Consider the following 20,954-nt stretch of genomic DNA (forward strand, 5'->3'; position numbering starts at 1 on the left):
TGAAACCAAACATTAAAACTGAATTGTATTTTGTTCATCATGCCAATGATTTTATTGACACAGGTACTTTAACATTTCAGGATTAGAGTATAAAATCTGTTTATGGGCCTGCCAATCTGAAGATACTTAGAAATATCCTAGACAGTACAACTTGAAAAAGGTTTTATTTTTTAACCTGTTGTATTTCCCCATGCTTCTAACCAGATACTGTGCACAAAACTGACTAAGTGGTTAAGCCAACAATGGAACTTTGTCTCCATATAGTGATACAAAAAAAGTTGCTTTGATGTATGTATCTTTGCATTACTCTGCTTTTTCTGTCCTAATCACAATCCATCTTTTTCTACGTTGTCTTCAGTGACTGCTTTCCTCCATGGCTTTATCTCTTGCCTTGCATGATGCTTGTTCTTTCTCTGTTGTCTTCTTATAAAATCTGTATCATACTCCATTTCTAATTTTATGCCGTTCTCCTCTACTCCTCACTCCCACATGCTTATTATTTATTTTTGTTATGATGGCATCCAAGGATCTCAATGAAAATTGACTCTACTCTGCTGGTGGTTTAGAGATACAGGAAAACATCATCCTTGCCCCAAAGAGCTTAATTTTAGTGCTTGACTACACAATGGGTTAACGCGCATAACAGGCCTGTGATTTCTAAAGCACGCTGATGTGCTGTGCATTAATTGGACTGTGTAGATCTTTCTGGTGCATTCTAAAGTTTACTTTGTGCACTTTAACATAATGCTGTTTGAAAAAGTACTACGTTAAAGCGCACTAGGAACCTTCAGTGCACACCAGAATGGTCTACTCGGTTGAGTCAATGCACAGCACATCAGACCAGTTACTGTGCTTTAGAAAACACAACCCTGCACTGCACATTATCCTACCACATTGACGATACCTGATAAGTAAATGTAACAAAAAGTGGAGAAAGGGAAAATAACAGTGATAGGATTACACTGTTACCTAGGTTGACTATATGCTTATGGTTCCAGATCACTTAAACTTTTCACATTCACATAAATGGAGCTTAAAAATTTTCAAGACACCTACTTAAACATTATACAATGCACTAGGTGAAAGTCAAGCCCCACTGCCTGCAAGCAGCTGAGATTTCTACCACTGCTGTTTAGTGTTAGGCTGGCTAGTAGATAACTGAGAAATAAGAAGTGCACCAACAGCCTCCTCTGGCTGCTGAAAGGAAGGACCTCTCTGGCTGTGGGGACGGATTTGTGAAAAAACAAGAGTTTTCGGGGGTGGGGGGGGTGGGGAATAACCCCTTTTCTTTTTCCTTTTGAACAGCTATTTCACTGAAGTATTTACATGAATATAATATTTGAGAGCTGTGAGTACTAAAAAAGTGTTCAGTTTTGTCTGAATATCAGCTGTAACTGTTCAAAAATGTTAAAAGGGAGATATTGAGAACATTAAGGTTCTTGTTATGCCTGTTCGTCTGGTTAGGAAATAATGAGAAAGTTGTCCAACTGTCTAGAAGCACAGAAGGAAAGGGGAATGGGTGGAGTTGTTAGTCATTATAGGGGTGTGGCTAATGGTTAGAATAAACTCTCATTGGATGTTGAAGAGGGGAGTAGATGGAGCTGTGAATTTTTATGCAGGCTTGGTTTACTAGAATCTAGAAAGGTCTGGAAGGTGGGCAGAACATCTGGCCACTTTTGTTTTATATATAAAGTTGTCAAGGTTATCTTATTGTTTCATGCTTCTGTGTTGAACTTACAAGGTGATGATTTCTCAGTCTAACTATAGTAAACATGAAAGCCAATGATCAGTACTGCAAATTGGTTAATGTTTAGTGATTTACCAAATGTTGGTGTATGAATTTATCTGAATTAGCATGGCTAAAGTTGAAAGAAATGGTAGGAGAAAAATTGAATGGACTAAAGTAATGAAAATCTAATTTGCAAGTAAAATGTATACACCATCAAGAGTTAGATGGGTAACAGAAAGAAAAGGAGTACTTGTGGCACGGCTGTTACTCTGAAATGGGTAACAGAGTTTTGCTCATCTGAAAGTGCAGGGAATTTTTTTTCATATATTTCAAGATCAATCGGGCTGTTGAATGAAACTTTTCTATTGAAAGTAGAAGAGCAGAAAATTGATGAGATTGTTCTGCAAGTGAGATCTCTTTATGCCATTGTCTTTAAAAACATAGCTGTGATCGTTTAAGCCCCTATCTTGGGTTTATCATCATCATCATTCAGGAACAGTCTGTGATGGTCTTTAGTACCTAAAATACAGTAAAGATCAATTTGTGATTATGCCTTAAACTGACAGGCAAAACTCGAACTTGATAAGAAATTTTCAGCCTTTGTTCATGCTAGCACAAAATGAACAATTAAAAAAAAATTAGTGGAGCACTTTGCCCTTGATACATTCTTCTAGACTAATGTAAACTATCCGGACCATTACTAGAATAAGAAATAGGAAAAACAAAAGAAAGAACTAATAGACTCTACATTGACATTTGTTGGTGGAATGAGGAATAACCCAGTAATTGCTATATGCATCTATATAAGAAGAATACGTTGCTATTTAATGCTATCGATTCTTTATCTGACAAGAAACTTGTAGAATACTGTGTTTCAGTTCCTGAAGAAGTCATCACAAATGTAGACTAGTATAATAAGGAGATCTTTGCTGTTTAACTCAAAGGATGTAAAGTTTGCAGTTGTCATAAACTTTGATGTTTGAGTGCTCAACTGAAGTCTCTCGAGTGCTTTTGAAAATCCCGCCTTAACTTTCAAAAGCAATTGAAGGAAGTTTTAAAGGAACTTGGCAGTCTAAGGGTGCTATTTTTGCAGACTCATTGCTTGATTTAAACAGTAGGCCACATGCTGAAAAACACTTGCCAAACAGCAGAGTGAAATGGACCTGATCTTTGTCAGTTTTATTCTCAGGGCTCTGAATAGCAGCAGTCAAAACTGACAAAATTGGTCAGTTTTCATTTTGCTGAGTCTTGGAAAAACAGTGAGCAGCAATAAAGCTATTGGAGCTCTGCAGGTTTAGTAAGACAATATTACATCACTTTACATTTGGAAAGTTATCTTCATAACTCTCAAGATGAGAAGCTTTAAATTCTTAAATGAAAACTCAGAATCTACAAAATAAATGGAAACTTTCCTTGGTGAATGTCTACTTGCTAAGGCTAAGTGCATTTTTTTCAAACTCTGGCCTATAAAAACGTCATTGCCTCTGTTTAACAGATGGAAAAACAGAGCAAAAAAAAGTCTTGGTTGGAAGCACTGTAGTCTGGTGGCTTACTCAGAGGACTTGTAAGGGAAGGGTCAGACCTGGTTCCTAATTTTGGTTCTAGTAGTAGTTGCTATGACCTCAGGCAAGTCAGATAACCTCTGAGCCTTTGTTTTCCTGTCTGTGAAGTGGCAGTAGTATTTACACACTAATGTTTTATGGTGGTATATAAGGGCAAGTATTACTGGCAAATGTGAAATGGAGCTTCTGGTTCCCAGCGCCATGCTAAATCCACTAGATCATTAGGCTTCAGAGGTGGCATCTTCAAAAATACAAATTTATTAAAGTAGCTCTTTGCTATTTTGCAAAGACTCTAAATTACAAAACATTTTTCTGAATATTTGTGAAATTACTACAATTTCATTGAAGTTTTACATTTTTAAAACATGCAAATTTCATGGAGGAAGGAAGTCCACAATTAATATTTTATCCACTTTACTTCTGTCTACATTTGTACTTTTTAGTTTGAGCACCAAATGCCATAAACATTAACTTTATTACATTTTGACCGTAAAATTGGATCTAGGTCCAGTCCACATCACTCTTGAGACTGTGATAGCAACATCTGTGTACAAGGTTTCTAGCCTGGTTTCCCTGACTGATGTGGGTAGGGTTTTTTCCCTCCCAAATAACATCATTATAGAAGACTTAGAGAAGTCTATAATAGGGTTCTATAATACAATTATAAGGACAAAAATCTCTTCTAATTGGTCAGGGAAACATGCAGGAATGACTTCAGACCATAATATGGACAAGGCCTTAATTGCAGAGCAGGAGTGATTAATGCTTTATTGCATTTTAATGCAGCTTAAAGTATACACATGCAGGGCTTACTTAAATTATTGTGTAGACTTACTAATCAGTTAAAATTTGATATAAAATGAAATTCTTTCTTGGATTTTGGTTCTCTATCCTGCCAGTTTTTCATGATACCACACCTCAAACAGCATTATACTACTACCTGCTTTTGTAGTTTAGATGACAATTCAGATGTTTCAAACTGCTGCGTTATTCCTTAACCATAGGGAGTGGGGGTGGGGAGGAGGGTAAGCAAATTGTATCTTGTGGGCATGGGAAGAACCTGGAAAATGTATAGCTGGCTGCTGTTAAATTTGAAGTTATTTTAAAAGTTACTTAAGTAACTTTAAGTGATCTGTTGTATACCAAGTGATTGATTTAAACTTAATACTGCTCACTTTTGGGGGAAAAAACAGATTTCATTAGCATGTGTTAGAATAAAAACTTTCTAATCAGGAATAATGCAGATTTACTTTTGAGTATTTCTTTGGTGAAAATAGCTCACCTATCTTTCTGCTATACTCACTGGAACAAGAGCACTTAAGATTCTGTGCTGCTGAGACTTGAATGTTAAAATAGATTATTACCTCATTATAACTCCTACTTGCATATCAGATTAATTGAGAGAGATCAATTATCTTCTCTCCAGAGTGGGTTGTCTAGCAGCTTGTCCATGTAGTTATGCAGACAGGTATCCCCTTGTGAGATTTGCATAAAATCAACGTATGAGGGAGATCCAGCCATCTCTTTTTAATGTAGCACATTGGATTTTTAGACAAAATAGTATTCCCAGAACATGCTGAATAAGTGACTCATGCCCTCCCCCCATCTGATTTTGCAGATTGAACACTATAGTTCTGCATATTTCTGTAAGCAAACATTGTTTTTTGAGCACCTAAATTTGACTAAAACTAGCAATTGGGAGACTGTGAAATCCTCTGCCATTATATTATTAGGAACAACTGATCAAAAAGTTTGATATGCAAAACAAGTTATTTGTGCAAAATTTTATATGTAGCATTGCTTGTTACTTGAAAACTGGCAACTTTGGGGATTAATATGGTAGTATAGTGTTTTGGGTTTTGTTTTTTTTTTTAAATACACTAAGTGTTTGGGGCTTCTTGTTTTACAAGGGTATACGTTAGTTATTAAACTAATGAGTTCAAATTAGGATTTTTATACTGTATCTTAGATGTAATAGTTTTAGAGTTAACATTTTTTTCTTCTTCAGAGAAGTCGGAGGCTTTGTCTACACTACCATTTATGCCAACAAATTTTATGTTTCTTGGGTGTGGGGAAAAAAACACTTCTGAGCAACGTAAGTTTCGCCAGCATAAGTGCTAGTGTGCACAGTGCTATGTCGGTGGGAGAACTTCTCCCACCGACATAGCTACCGCCGCTCATTGGGGTGCTTTTATTATGTGGATGGGAAAGTGGCTTTAAGTGGTGTAGCTGCATCGGTACAGCTGTGCTGCTGTAAGCTCGCTAGTGTAGACGTAGCCTAAATGCATTCACAGTTTAAAAATGCTAATATGTGTAAAAGGATACTTAGAAAAAGTGAACTGGACTGTTTGGTTATCTGACTTGTACTTGGCTATTGTGTGTTTAAAAGCTGCTTATGAGCACTGGAGCACACTTTTTATTTAAAAAAAAAAATTGAATTTTTTAATGGGGAGGCAGAGTAAAAATATATATGGTATTTTAAAGTTTATGCCACTATATGAGGGGTTGTGATGGGAAAAGGTACCTTAAAATTTTAGAATGTTTTTTGTGTTGTTTAAGACTGTACCAGTAGACTAATTCAATTGATCTAATTGTTAGCATATTCCCCACATTTGGGAGGTGTATGAATTTTTGAATCCATAAATATTGTGTGTGGATGGGGGAGAAGGGGACAGGAGGTGTTTTTGTTGTTGTATATGGCTGTGTGCTACATATAGAGATAATTGGCAGTTAGAGATGTGAGATTTTGACTTGTTAGGTGATCTGGCCAAGAGGACGCACCGCGTAAGGGTAAGGAGAAGAAGGAAGAGAAGGTCATCAGCTTGGGACCGCAGGTTGCCGAAGGGGAAAACGTGTTTGACGTCTGCCATATCTTCGCTTCCTTCAATGACACTTTTGTCCATGTAACTGATCTCTCTGCCAAGGAAACCATCTGCCGAGTGACTGGTGGTATTCAGGTGAAGGCTGACAGACGAGTCTTCGCCCTATGCTACTATGTTGGCAGCCCAGGATGTTGTCCAGCGGTGCAAGGAGCTGTGCATCACAGCCCTTCACATCAAGCTGCGAGCTCCAGGTGGAGATAGGACCAAGACTCCAGGACCTGGTACCCAGTCAGCCCTCGGAGCTCTCGCTCATTCTGAAATGAAGATTGGGAGCATTGAGGATATCACCCCCATCTCCTCTGACAGCACTCGCAGAAAGGGTGGTCACCCGGGTCGTCATCTGTAAACCGTGGCTGGCTTTTGTTTCATCATTAAATCAAAGAAAAAAAAAGGGTGGTTGGACCTTAGCAGTGATGTTTGCTAAGGAAGACAGTCTCCTAGACCAAGGAATAACCTAAATTTGTAATAGTGTGATGTTGCTAGGAAAGCTTTTATTGCCACATGTTTGAGATTAATACTTTAAATGGTGCAGAGCCACAAGGGTATTATTCGAATCTTCTGAAACTCGTGGTAGTAAACATTATACCATTCATTCTGCATCACATTTTGTCCCACTTAAGTTTTTTTAGTTTCCAAATTTTCTGCTTCATTAATCAAGCTAGTTACTAAGATTCCAGTATTCTTCCAATGGGTTTATTTTAATGATATCCACAAGAACAGTATAAAGTAAATCTGTATTATAAATACAAAAGCTTACATTGTTACAGTTCTTAGTCGTTGACTCTAGCTATGAGAGTTGCCAAACAAATCCTGTAAAATTGGTTTAAATTTATAAAGTATCTTGAGAGACTTTGCTTCCAAATCTGTTATTACTAGAATCAGTGGTTAAAAATCCTGTTGAGTTGAATGGGTGTAATATTAAGTCTATCAGGAGTTAATGTTGCCGATCGTGATTATATGTTGTATGTTTCTATGTGTAATTTGGTAAAACTGTGATACGCCTTAGCATTTAGGCATTAAATCGATTAAACTTCCTTGGATTTTTTTCTGAAGGAATAGTCTTACTTCTAACTCTGATATATATGGTACAAAAATTCCTAGAAAACTAGACTGGACAAACATTGCTATGGAATTAATCTGTAACATTAAAGAACAGCAGTAAACCTCAAATGATTTTTGGTAGTATGTGCAGATTGAAATTATTTTTAGCTTTGACCTTCATGTTCATTGTTCAGAACAGCAGACGGTGATGTTTTTGGATGGGCTGTAGACTGCGTACTATACTGCCCATCATAAACTGAGGCAAATTAATTCTTCCAATTAGCTTTAAAATATTTTTCTTAAATTCAAACCAAAAATCTTAGGATGGCATTACAGAAAGCTAGGTTAACAGTGCTGCTGTACCTTAAATTGCTGAATATGCAGTCTCTTTATTCAGATGGGGACTTGAAGGGATAGCATCAAATTGAAAACTACTCAGTTTCAGAAGTGAAGTGAAAAGTAGTTTCAGGTACTACATTTATTGTGGGCCCTTCTGCCAATTTTTGTAGTTGTACAATCACATTTTCATGTCTTTGAAATGTTTTTCTCTTCTATTGCCCTGTCAAAACCCACCAAAATTGTGAAGCTATATAGGGCAATCAGTGAAAAGAGCTATACATAAAGTGCTTTCAATTGCACGAAGAAAAAACAAGCAGAATTTTCTGCAATCTTTTATAGTAATCTTAGATGTTATTTGTAATGAAGTTGTAAAATAATATTAGGAAACTATTTGAACTGTCTGAATGCGACTTAACTAGAAACAAGGAGAGCCAGCACTACGTGACCAGCCAAAATGGTCTGTGGACCATATTTTGAGAAATGCTGATTTACTGCATATTTTTATTTCGGCACTGGATATCAGATGCAGTTATGTTTGTATAATTGTTTACACACAGCACAAATACTCGTTTTTTTTAAACAGTGTACATGTTATGGATTATAGATAATTTGTGAAATCAAAGTTGTTTATAGTTTAATATTGAGTAAAGATAAAAACTATAGATAGCATTTGGGGGGGAGTATGAGTTAATTCTTAAGAACTGGAAGAGTTCAGTGAATGTAAATGCATGTGAACAAAGTACAGAAATTCTGGAAACTCTGAGGGTATACATTTTTAAAATTGTTGAAGTTAATATAGGGAACAGTCTTCAGGGTGATTAAAAATAACATGAAATGCAATCTATATTTAAAATAATAGAATGCCTGACTTTTTATTTATAAAAACAAAACCAAAAAACTTTCAAGTTGAGAAATTGTCTTCTCTGGGACTGGAGGCAATCCCTGTTACTGGTGGCTATTTAAAAGTTGTTTGCATCTGATCCAGTGACCCAGATTTAAATTGCATGGATTAAAATGGCATACGTATCAAAAAATAATCTGTTTACTGCTATTACAGTAGCATAACTAAGGCTGGGTATACTTTAGAAATTTTTTTCCTAAAATTTTCCCCTATTGGTGTAACTGATTCAAATCTATCATTGGTAGCAACATCATTGAGTATTAGTGTAGGCAGGATTCCAGGTGGCTGTAAGGATTTTAAACACTGTCATGTAACCCTGCCTAGACACAGTGATGATAGTATAGGTGATCACTGGTGCTTTGTCTATCCTAGCACTGCTGCTGTGAAGCTGCACTGATAGTAGCAAATGTAGGCATTCTAAGGAAAAAAATCCTACTGTAGACAAGGCTGAAGTCTTCTGCATTCATAATTTAAAGTGTATGTAAACTACTGTGCTCGGGGTCCCATGTTCAAGTTTATAAAAACATTAACATGTGGAAACTCTGTTTTCCATGCTGAAGGCAATGAGGTGATCATTGGAAATCCCAGTTAAATAACTTTTCCTTCACATATTCATAAAAAGGGCTTCAAGAGAAGTATGGTTTTAGCTTCCATGCCTTCATTATGTTGGGGAAAAAAGGGTTTAAAAAAAAAAAAGTACCAAAGCGAAGACTAATCTATTTCTTAAACAATCTGTAAAGCAGCTGAGACTTTTTTTCTTTAATCAGATTCTGGGCTTTCTTGGTAACTGCTTCTATTTAAGCTTTATGTACGTTTCCCGTCACATAACCCTTAATCTTGGGTTAAAGATTTTTTGATCCTCCTTTTTCATATGATTGTGTCCACCCCAACCCCTCTTAATAATTGAGCGCTAAAATAATTTAGAATAAAGTGGAAACATCTTTACTATGAGCAGGTGCTTGTGGATGCTGCTTGAATTAACCTACAGGTTTGCTTTGAAACTGTATTTTGTACATCTGTGATAAACTGCATCTATAGCCTGGATGCTCTGAATAAATGATTCACAGTATTACTCTTAATTTTAATTGTAAATCTCTCATGCACTACCCAGCACGTACATAGACCTTGGTTCAGAAGAACCTTCCTATTCAGGAAAGCACTTAAGTATGTGTTTAAGTCTAAATTAAATCAGTGGGACTTAAATATGTGCTTAGGTGCTTTCCTGAATTGAGGCCCGTGTGATTTAAGAGAGAGAACTAGAAGTGCATTGGTTTTTAATGTAACAGTACTGTGTATAGAAGGAGGGAATTACGTATGTTGCTACTTTAATCAAGCGCATGCGGTTAAATATAATTGAAAACTATTTGGCATATAAAACTACAGACTTAATTTTTTTTCCCATTCAGTATTTTTATAGACCCAGTTTGTTTTTAATGTATATGTTTTCTCTCTTATGTTAGTTTTGAATTCAGGTACAAAGTTTATACTTTTCTTACAACTGAATCCACTTGTTTGAGACTCTTCCTCTTTGTTTCAGATAATATCCCAGAAGAGCTGAAGGACCCATTTTACATAGACCAGTATGAGCAAGAACATATTAAACCACCTGTCATCAAGCTGTTGCTGTCCAGTGAGCTATATTGTCGTGTCTGTAGCCTCATTCTAAAAGGGGATCAGGTGGCTGCTCTGCAGGGACACCAGTCAGTGATTCAGGCTCTATCTCGGAAAGGGATTTACGTCATGGAGAGTGATGATACCCCTGTGTCTGAATCTGATCTCACCTGTGCACCAATCAAAATGGTTAGCTTAAAGTTCAGAGATGGATTTAATCATTAAATCTCACCCTTGACTTTGGGGATAGACAATGGAGTAAAGCGCATTTCACCTCTAGGTGGCTGGTCTCAGCAGTTTTTCATGCAAATATATTGTAAATACAGTTAATATGTAAAGGTGTTTATTTCTTGATGTATGTTTGACTGCAAATACTTTTTGGTTTGCTCCTTAGAGTTCTCATATGGCAATGATTGATGCTCTAATGATGGCATACACTGTAGAAATGATCAGCATTGAAAAGGTGGTTGCTAGTGTCAAACGTTTTTCTACGTTCAGTGCCTCAAAAGAACTACCCTATGATCTGGAAGATGCAATGGTTTTCTGGATTAATAAGGTAAAGCTGATATTTAGAAAGGTTTGCTTCTAGAAAATTGTAACTTCTAAAACTGTTTGTTAAAAAGGGCTTGATTAGTGCTTTCTCCATGTTTTGTTAGGCTTCCATTGCTGGAAATGCCCTCTTCTGGTATGGAAGAAGACTATTTTTAATTATTTTAGAATGTCTTGGCTCTGCACAGTGACAGTGAGCTAACCACCTGTATTCCTAGAGTTATACGGATAGTAGTTATTGCTTCCTTTTTGTGCACCTGCAGCTTTTTTAGATTTCTTCCTTGTTGGCTTCCTCATCCCCCTCCAAATGCAAATCAATATTTGCCAAGAGGAAAGGGACAAGACTAGTAGGGGAAATGCATTTCCTTTTTTTGGCACAATGGTAGATTTTGTTACCTTTTCAATATAAATTTAAAATTCACAGGATGTTTACTAATCAAATTAGAAAATAGTGCAGTTGGTCTGTTTCCGCCTAAGCTACTCGCCAACTCTTTCAGGCACACTGTGGAAAAATATATATTTTTTAAACATTTATGTTTTAAAATTGTAAATGGAAGTTGAACCAATATTTATTATCAGGTTAGAATCTGCCAAATAGGAGTTGGAAATAAAATTGATTGTAGATACTAACATACCAGATGATTTTTAGTAGTGGAAACTGTTGCTATTAAAAATACTGCTAATGATGCAATTTTTAAAAGTGTTTGGAGAGAGGGGTTTGGAAGAGATGGCCTATGTTTGTTTAATTTTTAAATCTGTAAGTAGTATATGCAACTTAAAAATAAAAATCGCTTTTCTAAAGGGAATCACGTAACTTTGTGAAGTTATATTTGTTTGGTAGATGAGGAAAGCGTATGGTTTCATGTTCACTAGCCAGTTAGATTTGATTTTGAATATATTCTACTTCAACCACTTATGAAACTTTTCAGAGGCTATCAGTTTAGAGTTTATGCGTGAAACCCTTGAGTAGTAGTTTCCTTTACATTCCACACTTCTTCCTCCCACAGATTTTAGTGCAGTACTATAAATCTTGTATTGGATAAAAAGTTAATAGTAAATCTGGCTCTCGGTATATTTTTTTAATAAAAACAAATTTTCAAGAAATCAGGAAGCTGGTCTACATAACTGTTAAAGCAAAATTACTTCTCAGATGTTTTTATTTGCGCAAAACTTTTATTGAAAAGTAACTTCTCGGGTTATTAATCTGCAACTTGTTCTGATAACCTTTGCATTCTGTCAGAATTGTGCTCTATTGCCAATGGGTAAGAAGTTCAGCTATATAGAGGAGTGGGAAGAGACTATTATTTAAGAGATTTGGGAACAATTCATTGCACTTACTGACCCCTGCTTTTGTTCTTGAACAACTTGTCTGTCTGTGGCTACACTGAAACTATTTACAGAGAGTCAGTTTCTACAGTGCCAATTTTATAGTACAGGCAACCCCAACACAACTAGAGGAGAATAGTCTCCTTTGTTGTGTAATAGTGGTATACACAATGAAAGATGAAAGTTAATTGAATTATTATAGTTTATATTGTAGAAACATATCTGCCTCTCTCAGGAGAACTAAGAATGTAAATTTACACTTACGTTTTCATTTCTAAGGATTTATTTTAAATACATTTGAACATTTTTTGGAAGAAATTACTATGTTATGGCTATATTACTAATTAAGCAATTGTATTTGCAAAGCGGTACCTTATGTCGCTGCAAAACTTACCTATATCAGTGGAATGTCAGTTGAATTCAGAAGCAGAGTTTAAAAAAACCCAAAATCATGGGTAGTATGAGTCATATTTCTACAATGGTGGGAAATAAAGATTGATCATTATGTTAAGTGATGACTTCTGCAAATTGGTATGCAATTGCTTTTTTATTCTCTTTTCCCAACTATTTTAGGTGAACCTTAAAATGAGAGAGATAACAGAGAAAGAGGTCAAATTAAAACAGCAATTACTGGAAAGCCCAGGTCACCAAAAGGTAAAATATATTTAATTTTCTTAGTAGCTGAATTATGAATCTTGTCAGTTAAAACTGAAATCATGATGTGGAATCGGATATAAATGAGTTTCAGTACTTTTTTTTTATAAAATTCATATGAGGCATCTTCCCCAGTGAAATTCATTTGAGATTTTGTGTATACAGTTTGTTTTCTATTTATCTGCAATGCCCTTACTTCCCTTTAATCCTGTTAGTGCCTTTTGACTTATCTTTTTAAGTTCTGGTTAGAATTGAAATAGCTTGTTCAAACTTTGAATGCTGTGATTTTGATAAATACAGTTCAATTTCAATACCACAAAACATACAGCGTATGTTTTTGAAGTCCTTTCAGGCACAGATTCTTTGTGCATAAAATGACTATAGCAAGGAAATTCAGGAGGTTAACCTATCTCTAATAAGTATGTTCTAAGCAGTCAAATGGTATATTTGTGTATGTGTGCAATTTTTACCCTGTTCCCCCTTAACTTATGTCACAATGCACTAATGTTGCAAAGATATAGTACACTTTCATTACTGGAGAATGTAAAATGGATTTTCCTCAAATATAAATAAATATAATACTGATAATCTCAATTTATGTCTTAATGAATCCTAAAAATAGCTTTCCCATACTTATCCCTCAAATTGGCACTGTTGAGTAAAGTGATACAATTGTAATATGCATAAATGAGGCAAAGATGTTTTACTTTCCATATTGAGGAAGAGTTACTATTTTTTCAGATCCTTTGACACAATAACATGCTTCAATTTAAAAGGTTTATGTAGTTTTTTTAACTTACAAGTGGTCTTGAGGATCCTGTTACAATTTGGCTATCAGTTGAACATCTTGGATTTCACTGTAATACTTTAAAACTGATCTTTTGGACTAAAATCCCTCTAAAATATGAAAGTGTTCATTGCTTAAGTGCATTTAAGTATTGCTGTGTATAACTTGCTCTGCTGATGTTCCTCTCCTATTCCTACATTCCTTTCCTTGCTTCCTGAGCAGTCTCCTTCCAAATGGTATTGGAAATTAGTACCTGTAAGTGAACTACTTTTTACACCAGTTGTCTTCCACAAAACCATTGCTTTTAAACTTTTTCAGAGTGCTTGCTTCCATTAAAATGCTGGTTAGACAAAAAAGTTAAAAACCTTTCTAGTTAAGGTTTTTGGAAATAAAGTTTAGTTTCCATAACATGATTTTACATACTGTACATACAGCATAATCATCACTATACAGCATTTCAGGACTCCAGAATTGTGTTAAAAATACAAGTGAGGGATAGGGTGAAATAAAATTACCGTAAGAGAAAATTAGAAGTTTTCGGAATTGTGCTTTTTGCTCAAGGTAGACAATTATTTATTACAGCACTAAGGTGATATAAAAACTGGTCAGTTTAAATTTAATAGGTACTTGAATTTTTTAGTAACTAATTAGATGCATTGCTTGCACTCCCTCATATAATGCTTTGTAGTTAAACTTTGCTAAAAAAATAACTTTGCTAAAAAAAATTCAAACTATTTATTAACTTTCTATTTATTTAACAATAACACCCTTAGAATCCTAACTCAGTTAACAGAAGGCTTGAGCCTTCCCTTGCTGGTGTTTACTCCGTTGGTAACCCAGCAAATGTAGGACACCATTGTCCAGTGAGGTGGGTTAGAAGACATGATGGTAAAACATTTGAACACTAAGTTACTGCAGCTGGTGGAAGTGCATCCTTGGTGACTTAATGAAAGTAGAGGCAACATACTAGGGAGAAACATAATTAACATATTTTTAGGCCTGATCCAGGGAGACTTTCCTTCCACCTGTTGGCAGAAGTATCTACATGAAAAGAGATTTTTAATGGAATTGAACTTACGTTGTACAAATCTACTTGCTTTTGGCTGGGGTAGCAAGTTATATGAATAGGCCCTTACCGAATTCACAGCCATGAAAAACGCATCATATACTGTGAAATCTGGTGTGTCTCCCCCCCCCCCAATGAAATCTGTGTTTTGTGTGCTCTTACCCTATACTATACAGATTTCACAGGGGAGACCAGCGTTTCTCAGACTGGGGATCCTGACCCAAAAGGGAGTTGAAGAGGGTCACAAGGTTTTTTAGGGGGGTCATAGTATTGCCACCCTGACTTCTGCATTGACTTCAGAGCTGGGTGGCCAGAGAGCAGTGGCTGCTGGCTGGGCCCCCAGCTCTGCTGGCTGGGCCCCCAGCTCTGCTGGCTGGGCCCCCAGCTCTGCTGGCTGGGCCCCCAGCTCTGCTGGCTGGGCCCCCAGCTCTGCTGGCTGGGCCCCGCCAGCTGCACCACAGAAGTAAGGGTGGCAATAACAGACCATGTCATCCTTACTTCTGCGCTGCTGCTGATTGGGTGCCCAGCTCTGCAGGCAGCAGCGCAGAAGGGTGGCAGTATTATATCATGCTATCCTCACTTCTGCACTGCTGCCTTCAGAGTTGGGCTCCCAGCCAGCAGCGGCTGCTCTCCAGCTGCCCAGCTCGGAAGGCAGCGCCACCGCCAGCAGCAGCACAGAAGTAAGGGTAGCAGTACCGCAACCTTCCCGCAATAACCTTGCAACCTTCTCTTCCCTCTTCCCCCCCCATTCCTTTTTGGGTCAGGACCCCTACAATTACAACACTGAAATTTCAGATTTAAATAGCTGAAATCATGAAATTTATGCTTTTTTAAATCCCGGTACCACGAAATTGACCAAAATGGACCTTGAATTTGGTAGGACTCTGTATGTTAACATTCTGTGTTCTCCTGTTCCTCAGTTCCTCCTTGGCTGTGATATCCCTTCCCTGTCTCTTACAGTATTTGCTTTGTTCATCATTTTCATCATCTAGGGAGTATGGGAACCATCATCTTGGTTGTAAGCTGGAAAGAGCGCCAAATTTGGGAGGGACAGGCACAGTAAATGCAGTTGCTCATCCCTCAGTCATTCCTGTGTTTCTGCAAAGAACTGCTGGTTTGGTCAGTCCCACACACACCATTCCCATATTTTATTTGTTTGAGCCAAATATGAGGTCCAAATTAAATTATTTAAATATCTAAAATAAAGAACTGTCATAGGGTGGTCAAATCTGTACTTTTACCCTCACACCCATGACTTGTCTGTCTGTACCACAAGTGACACTGTAGCCAGGTGTTTACCTAGTGCTTCATACCCAGACTAAAACAATGGTACTTCACACTAATGGCTCTTTGTTTAGAAGTGGCCTGAAAAGTAAAATAATTTGAAAGATCCTAAAACAGGAAAAAGTATGAAACTTTTAAAATCTAGTGCTGATCATATCTATAGATGATCCTTAGCTTTCCCTGAACCTAAGTAATGTGTCCAGAAGACTTTCTGAGCTATATTCTCTGGTCTGAACCAGAAGGGTTTGATGCAGGTCCAAAGGGATATACAAAGGTGGCTGTAAGTTGTCTTTTCCCCTTCCCAAGCCTCGGTCTGCCAGGCTAGTTGCTGACAAATTAGAATGGCCTTTAGGATCAGCTGGATTCAGGGATAGGTGGCATAAGAGGGGCAGTGGCAACCCTAAATTCCCATACACTGTGGGAATTCTCCAATGACTGGATATGCTGCTTTTAGTGTTGCTTTATGCTACCAGACTTCATTAAACAGGTGGATTTCACAGGAGAGTTAGGGGCCCCTATTTTTCCTGCCATAATGATGTTGCAGTCACCAAAAAATAGATTGAAAAACCCATTTCAATTAATTATTTTATAAATATTTTCATTTTAGGATATAATATTTTATGCTTAATATCAGTCCAAACACGTTTGAATTTGACTGTGCTTATCTGAGATTCATGCTCTATGCTGCATCAAGAGAGCAGTCAAAATATCTATTTGTATTTCATTAATACCTAAAGGCACCAACTGAGATTGGGGCCCTATTGTGCAAGGCATTGTACAAACACATAACAAGGAACAATCCCTGCCCAAAGAACTTGCAGTTTAAATAGTCAAGACATGCAAAAGGTGTGAGAGGAAACAGGGACAGAGAATGGAAGTGACTTGCCCAAAGTTTCAAAGCAAGTCAATGGCAAAGTGAGGAATAGAATCTCCTTGACTACCAGTCCAGTGCCCTGTAGATCACCCTGGACTGTGTGCCATCCATTATGTCACTTTCAATGCTTTAATTTTATAGCAGGGATACTCCACTTTATACTGAAATTAAACAGTCATTTCAGCACGGAAGACACAGGTTTAAGAGAATAATGGATTGAAAATAACTATTTAGAATGGAGTGGATCGTTCAGACTCTATTTTTTATTGTAAATGTAATGTCTTTCACGCCAGTAAAGGAAATGAGGAAACCTGTAGTTTGGAATGCTAAGGATTGCTAATGACTGTCTCAAATGTAATAATATATATATATATATTGGCACTATATTTAAAATGGATATAAAACTTCTCCATTTTAGTAGTCTTAGGTTTAAAGAGAAATCTTTGAAGTTCACCATTAAACTGCTTAACTCTACTGAATAATGTGTAAATAATACACTTTTTAAACTAACCAGATCACCTTAGTATAGGTACTCATTTTATTTGATTTTGCAACCACATTTCCAGTGCATAATAGATTTGATTGTTTCATGACTCTGATTCTTCATCATCATCTTACTATTTCTTTTTGTGTAAGCCTGATCTGATGCATGCCCTATCGCACTGCATGCTGGAACCAGTGGAGTATGCGCGTGTGGTACAGTATGATTAACATTATATTACATATGTATGGAGAGCTCCAGGCTGGGGAAAAAACAAATCTGCACATGGTAAAGAAAACAAATGTTCTACCAAAAAAATTAAGATAGCTTTGCCTACAGTGTAGCAAATATTGTTTACCTCTCTCTTCATACAATATAGATATTATTTAACAGACTTAAAAAGCTATATATCCTTTGCAATGGAAACTTAAAGCTAAACTTTATGTATTAAATAACGTAACTTGAAATATGCTGTCACCTAGTTAATTTCTTACTTTTTAATTTGTTATTGAGTGACCTTTGTTCCATTGAACAGAATTTTTCTCAGCCGGTGCCATCCTCAAATATATATATATTTTTGTAGAACGACACACCTTTCCTGAGCTGTCTTGCAGAATGTATAGTATCATTCAGAAAAAAAATGTTTTTTAAAAATAAATACATTTTATGTATATATTTAGAGTAGAATATAGTGGCATAGTAGACCAGATTATAGTAGTCAAAATAGATTCTCAAATGTAGATTTTTTTTTATGTATAAATGAATATTTTCATTCTAAAAAGGATTTCTGCTAGGATTCATAGTGTAATAATTTGTGATGTCATTCCATTAATTAGCTAGAACTTAAACAGCACACTCTTAAACTGCTGAGGTACTTTACTAACCAGCATGTGACTTCTTAATAATATTAACATTAAATAATTTTTAGATTGGAAAATTACCTAGCAGGAGTTCCAAATGATTTTACTTTCTGTAGTTAGACGACTTTGAGTAGTCAGCTCCTACTTCCCAGAATCTTTAGGGTGGGGTTTTCAGAAGTGCTCAGTATTGACTTGAGCTGCTCATGCTGAAATCTTTGGGAGTTTTGCCACTAACTTCTGTGGCCTCTAGTTTTGCTGTCATTTCTGATCACTTTTGAAAATCCAACCCCAAATTTCTTTTTCTGCTGTACAAAACTCTGTTGATGAAATTTTCTATGGTATTCAGTGTCCATTCAAGAGATGTTTGATCCAGATAACTCCTTGCCTGTGAGGTCTGGGTTGATATTAGTAGGGGACAAATGAGAATCTGACACCCTTGCCATGATCAAGTTTTGCATTGGCTTTTCAGGTTTTAAGTGGGTTTGGCCTAGTAGTCTTTGTCTTTTGTATTTGAGCTGTTGCACTCACACCTCTAATTGGGTGGAGCTTGACTTAATCTGCTTTTAGTTTAGGTTAGATTTAGTGTTGGGGAGTGCTTCCAAATGTTATAGAAAAATGTTAAAAAGTAAGTATAATAGTATTCAAACTTGACTTCCATTGAGGGAAGAGGCTAACTTTCTAAATGATTCACAGTAGATATAACCAATTAAAACTAAAGATGCACCATAGGGTATTTCAGTAATTATTCAATAAAACATTGCACCTCTTATTAGCATAATATGACTGTGTCTTTTATTTAGGTGCGTTATCGACGAGACCATCTTTCAAGCAGGCAATTACCTTATTTTCCATTACTTGAAGACCTGATGAAGGATGGCAGTGATGGTGCTGCTCTTCTAGCTGTGATACACTATTATTGCCCAGAACAAATGAAGTTAGATGGTATGTGAAGAAACTTTTTTTAAAATTACTTTTAATTGAAAAAATTCAACTACAAACATGGTCAGATATAAAAATATGCAATTGATATATACAGTTAGTCAGTCATTTTTTGTGCTGCATTGTAGTATTTGTTAAACTATAGCATAACCCAATAATTAATCTCTTGTCCAAAATTAACTTCAAGTCAGGCAAATACAAATTTTTCATAAGATCAATATTTGGTGTTTCTAAAACAGCCTTTTGATTCATTACTTTGCATCCAAAGGCATTCTGAAGAATATAACTACTGTAGTTCCATATCTAATAAATTCTGATGTACATCTTTATTTTGTTTTACAAATCTAGGAATATCTAAGAATGTTTTTGTTAAAAGGAGTTATTTTAGTAATATGCCTTCAAACTTAGTCTCAGGAGAAAGAATATGTATACAACTGTCCATTTATCTTTAATATTTTTGCCATTCATACATAATTTGGTAACATATAATTTGTATATGTGGAGAAAATTTAATCAAATTTAAAAATATAAACTTTTTTTGAAATGTTTCGGAATATACAAATAATAAACTTGGATATCTACCCTGAGATTTATTTTCCAGGTATTGTTTTCCTGTATGATTCATTTTCTTTATTGAACTATACATATTTCTAAGTTTAACTCCTTTATTAAATTTTCTGCTCTCCTACCGTGCAGAGTTATTTACATATGTGCAGAATGGCTTAAAATGCCAGCTGTTCAATTGATTCTTATATTTTAATAAGCCAAGTCCTGGAGTTATCTCAATTTCATTCCTTTTTGATCAGTTTGTTCAAAGTAAAGAGTAATATCTTAATAGATAATGGCATATAAATACCAAATATTTAAAAGCCAGACAGCAGAATGTATTCCATTTCTTTAAACTCTTAAATAAGTTCTGGAAAGAAAAAGGTAAAGATGATGTGATGGTAGCTCTTTTTTGTTTAATAATTGTCAAAGTATACACAGTTACTTAGCTAACAATTTGTAAAGTCTGACAGTGGATTGTGATGTACTAATCTGACACTCAAATACATAGTTTTTAAATGTTCTACTGCTTTAATACAATATCAGGGATTTTGTAGCTTTATAATGGAAACAATGTTTTTTTTCTTTGCAGTAAAGTTTGCTCCTTCAGGACAAACAGCTTTGTATTCAGTTGGCATGGTTTTGTGTGTTCTGCTTACATTATTTTACCATGCCTATCACTGCGGTTTACAAGCCCTTGTTTGAATGGGTGTTCCAAATTGAATACAAAACCATTTGTTATGCCTATGTTTGTTCCTTCCTCCTTTCACGTATATATGACTTCATTATGATGGTTGATTTCAATTTAGGACCAGTTTAGATGCGTCGCCAAGGATTCCTCAACTTTTCATTCTGGAAACTGTTTTCTTCCAGTTAAATCTGTCTCCAAAGATGATTGTAGCTACAAGGGTGCTTAAAGTCCATCTGCCTGGTAGATAAATGTCACTACTGGTCCATAGGTTGGTCAAGGGGTTCAAGCAGTTTTCTGTATTGGAGTCTCCTATATCCCTGTTCTGAAGCTGAGGGTTCTTTTTTTTCTTTTTCTGCGTGTATTGTTTACAGTAGCTATGAAGTAAACTGTGAAGCCAGTATTCAATTCACCAGGATAGTTTCAATAATACTTAACTTTATCTTTCCACACCAGATATCTGTTTGAAGGAGGTAACCTCAATTGCAGACAGCCTCTATAATATTCAGCTTCTGAGAGAATTTTCAAATGAGTATCTAAACAAATGTTTTTACCTTACATTGGAGGACATGCTGTATGCTCCTTTAGTTCTGAAGGTAAGACTTGTAACGGAAAACACATTTTTAAGCGAAATGTAGGTAAGCCACTAACCTAAACTTTTTTTATTTATTTTTTTTAAAGCCTAATGTTATGGTTTTCATTGCGGAACTATTCTGGTGGTTTGAGAATGTCAAGCCAGACTTTGTACAGCCCAGGGACATTCAAGAAATAAAAGATGGTGAGATATTTTGACTTTTTGGTAACTATTAAGTCTATTCTATTTGTTTAAGCAAAT

General features: G+C 36.0%; 1 protein-coding gene and 1 pseudogene across 4 annotated transcripts in view; both read left to right on the forward strand.

The window, feature by feature from the left end:
• Window positions 1–20,954, forward strand: part of CAMSAP1 (calmodulin regulated spectrin associated protein 1) — a 78,846-nt gene that overhangs the window by 37,097 nt on the left and 20,795 nt on the right. For 2 of the 3 annotated variants that reach the window (XM_084650151.1, XM_084650153.1), the window contains 7 exons: window positions 9,992–10,254; window positions 10,460–10,621; window positions 12,514–12,594; window positions 13,604–13,636; window positions 18,747–18,888; window positions 20,576–20,715; window positions 20,801–20,897. In XM_084650151.1, coding sequence (XP_084506277.1) covers window positions 9,992–10,254; window positions 10,460–10,621; window positions 12,514–12,594; window positions 13,604–13,636; window positions 18,747–18,888; window positions 20,576–20,715; window positions 20,801–20,897 — 918 coding nt within the window. The remainder of the gene's footprint in view (window positions 1–9,991; window positions 10,255–10,459; window positions 10,622–12,513; window positions 12,595–13,603; window positions 13,637–18,746; window positions 18,889–20,575; window positions 20,716–20,800; window positions 20,898–20,954) is intronic. The other variant, XM_084650152.1, reaches the window with a different exon arrangement.
• On the forward strand, window positions 6,054–6,763 carry LOC311532121 (small ribosomal subunit protein uS11 pseudogene; annotated as a pseudogene). Its single transcript has one exon. The product of its transcript is annotated as a small ribosomal subunit protein uS11 pseudogene (transcript).

Source organism: Lepidochelys olivacea, assembly GCF_965140295.1.
Source record: "Lepidochelys olivacea isolate rLepOli2 genome assembly, chromosome: 16".
In the NCBI taxonomy this organism is placed as follows: Eukaryota; Metazoa; Chordata; order Testudines; family Cheloniidae; genus Lepidochelys; species Lepidochelys olivacea.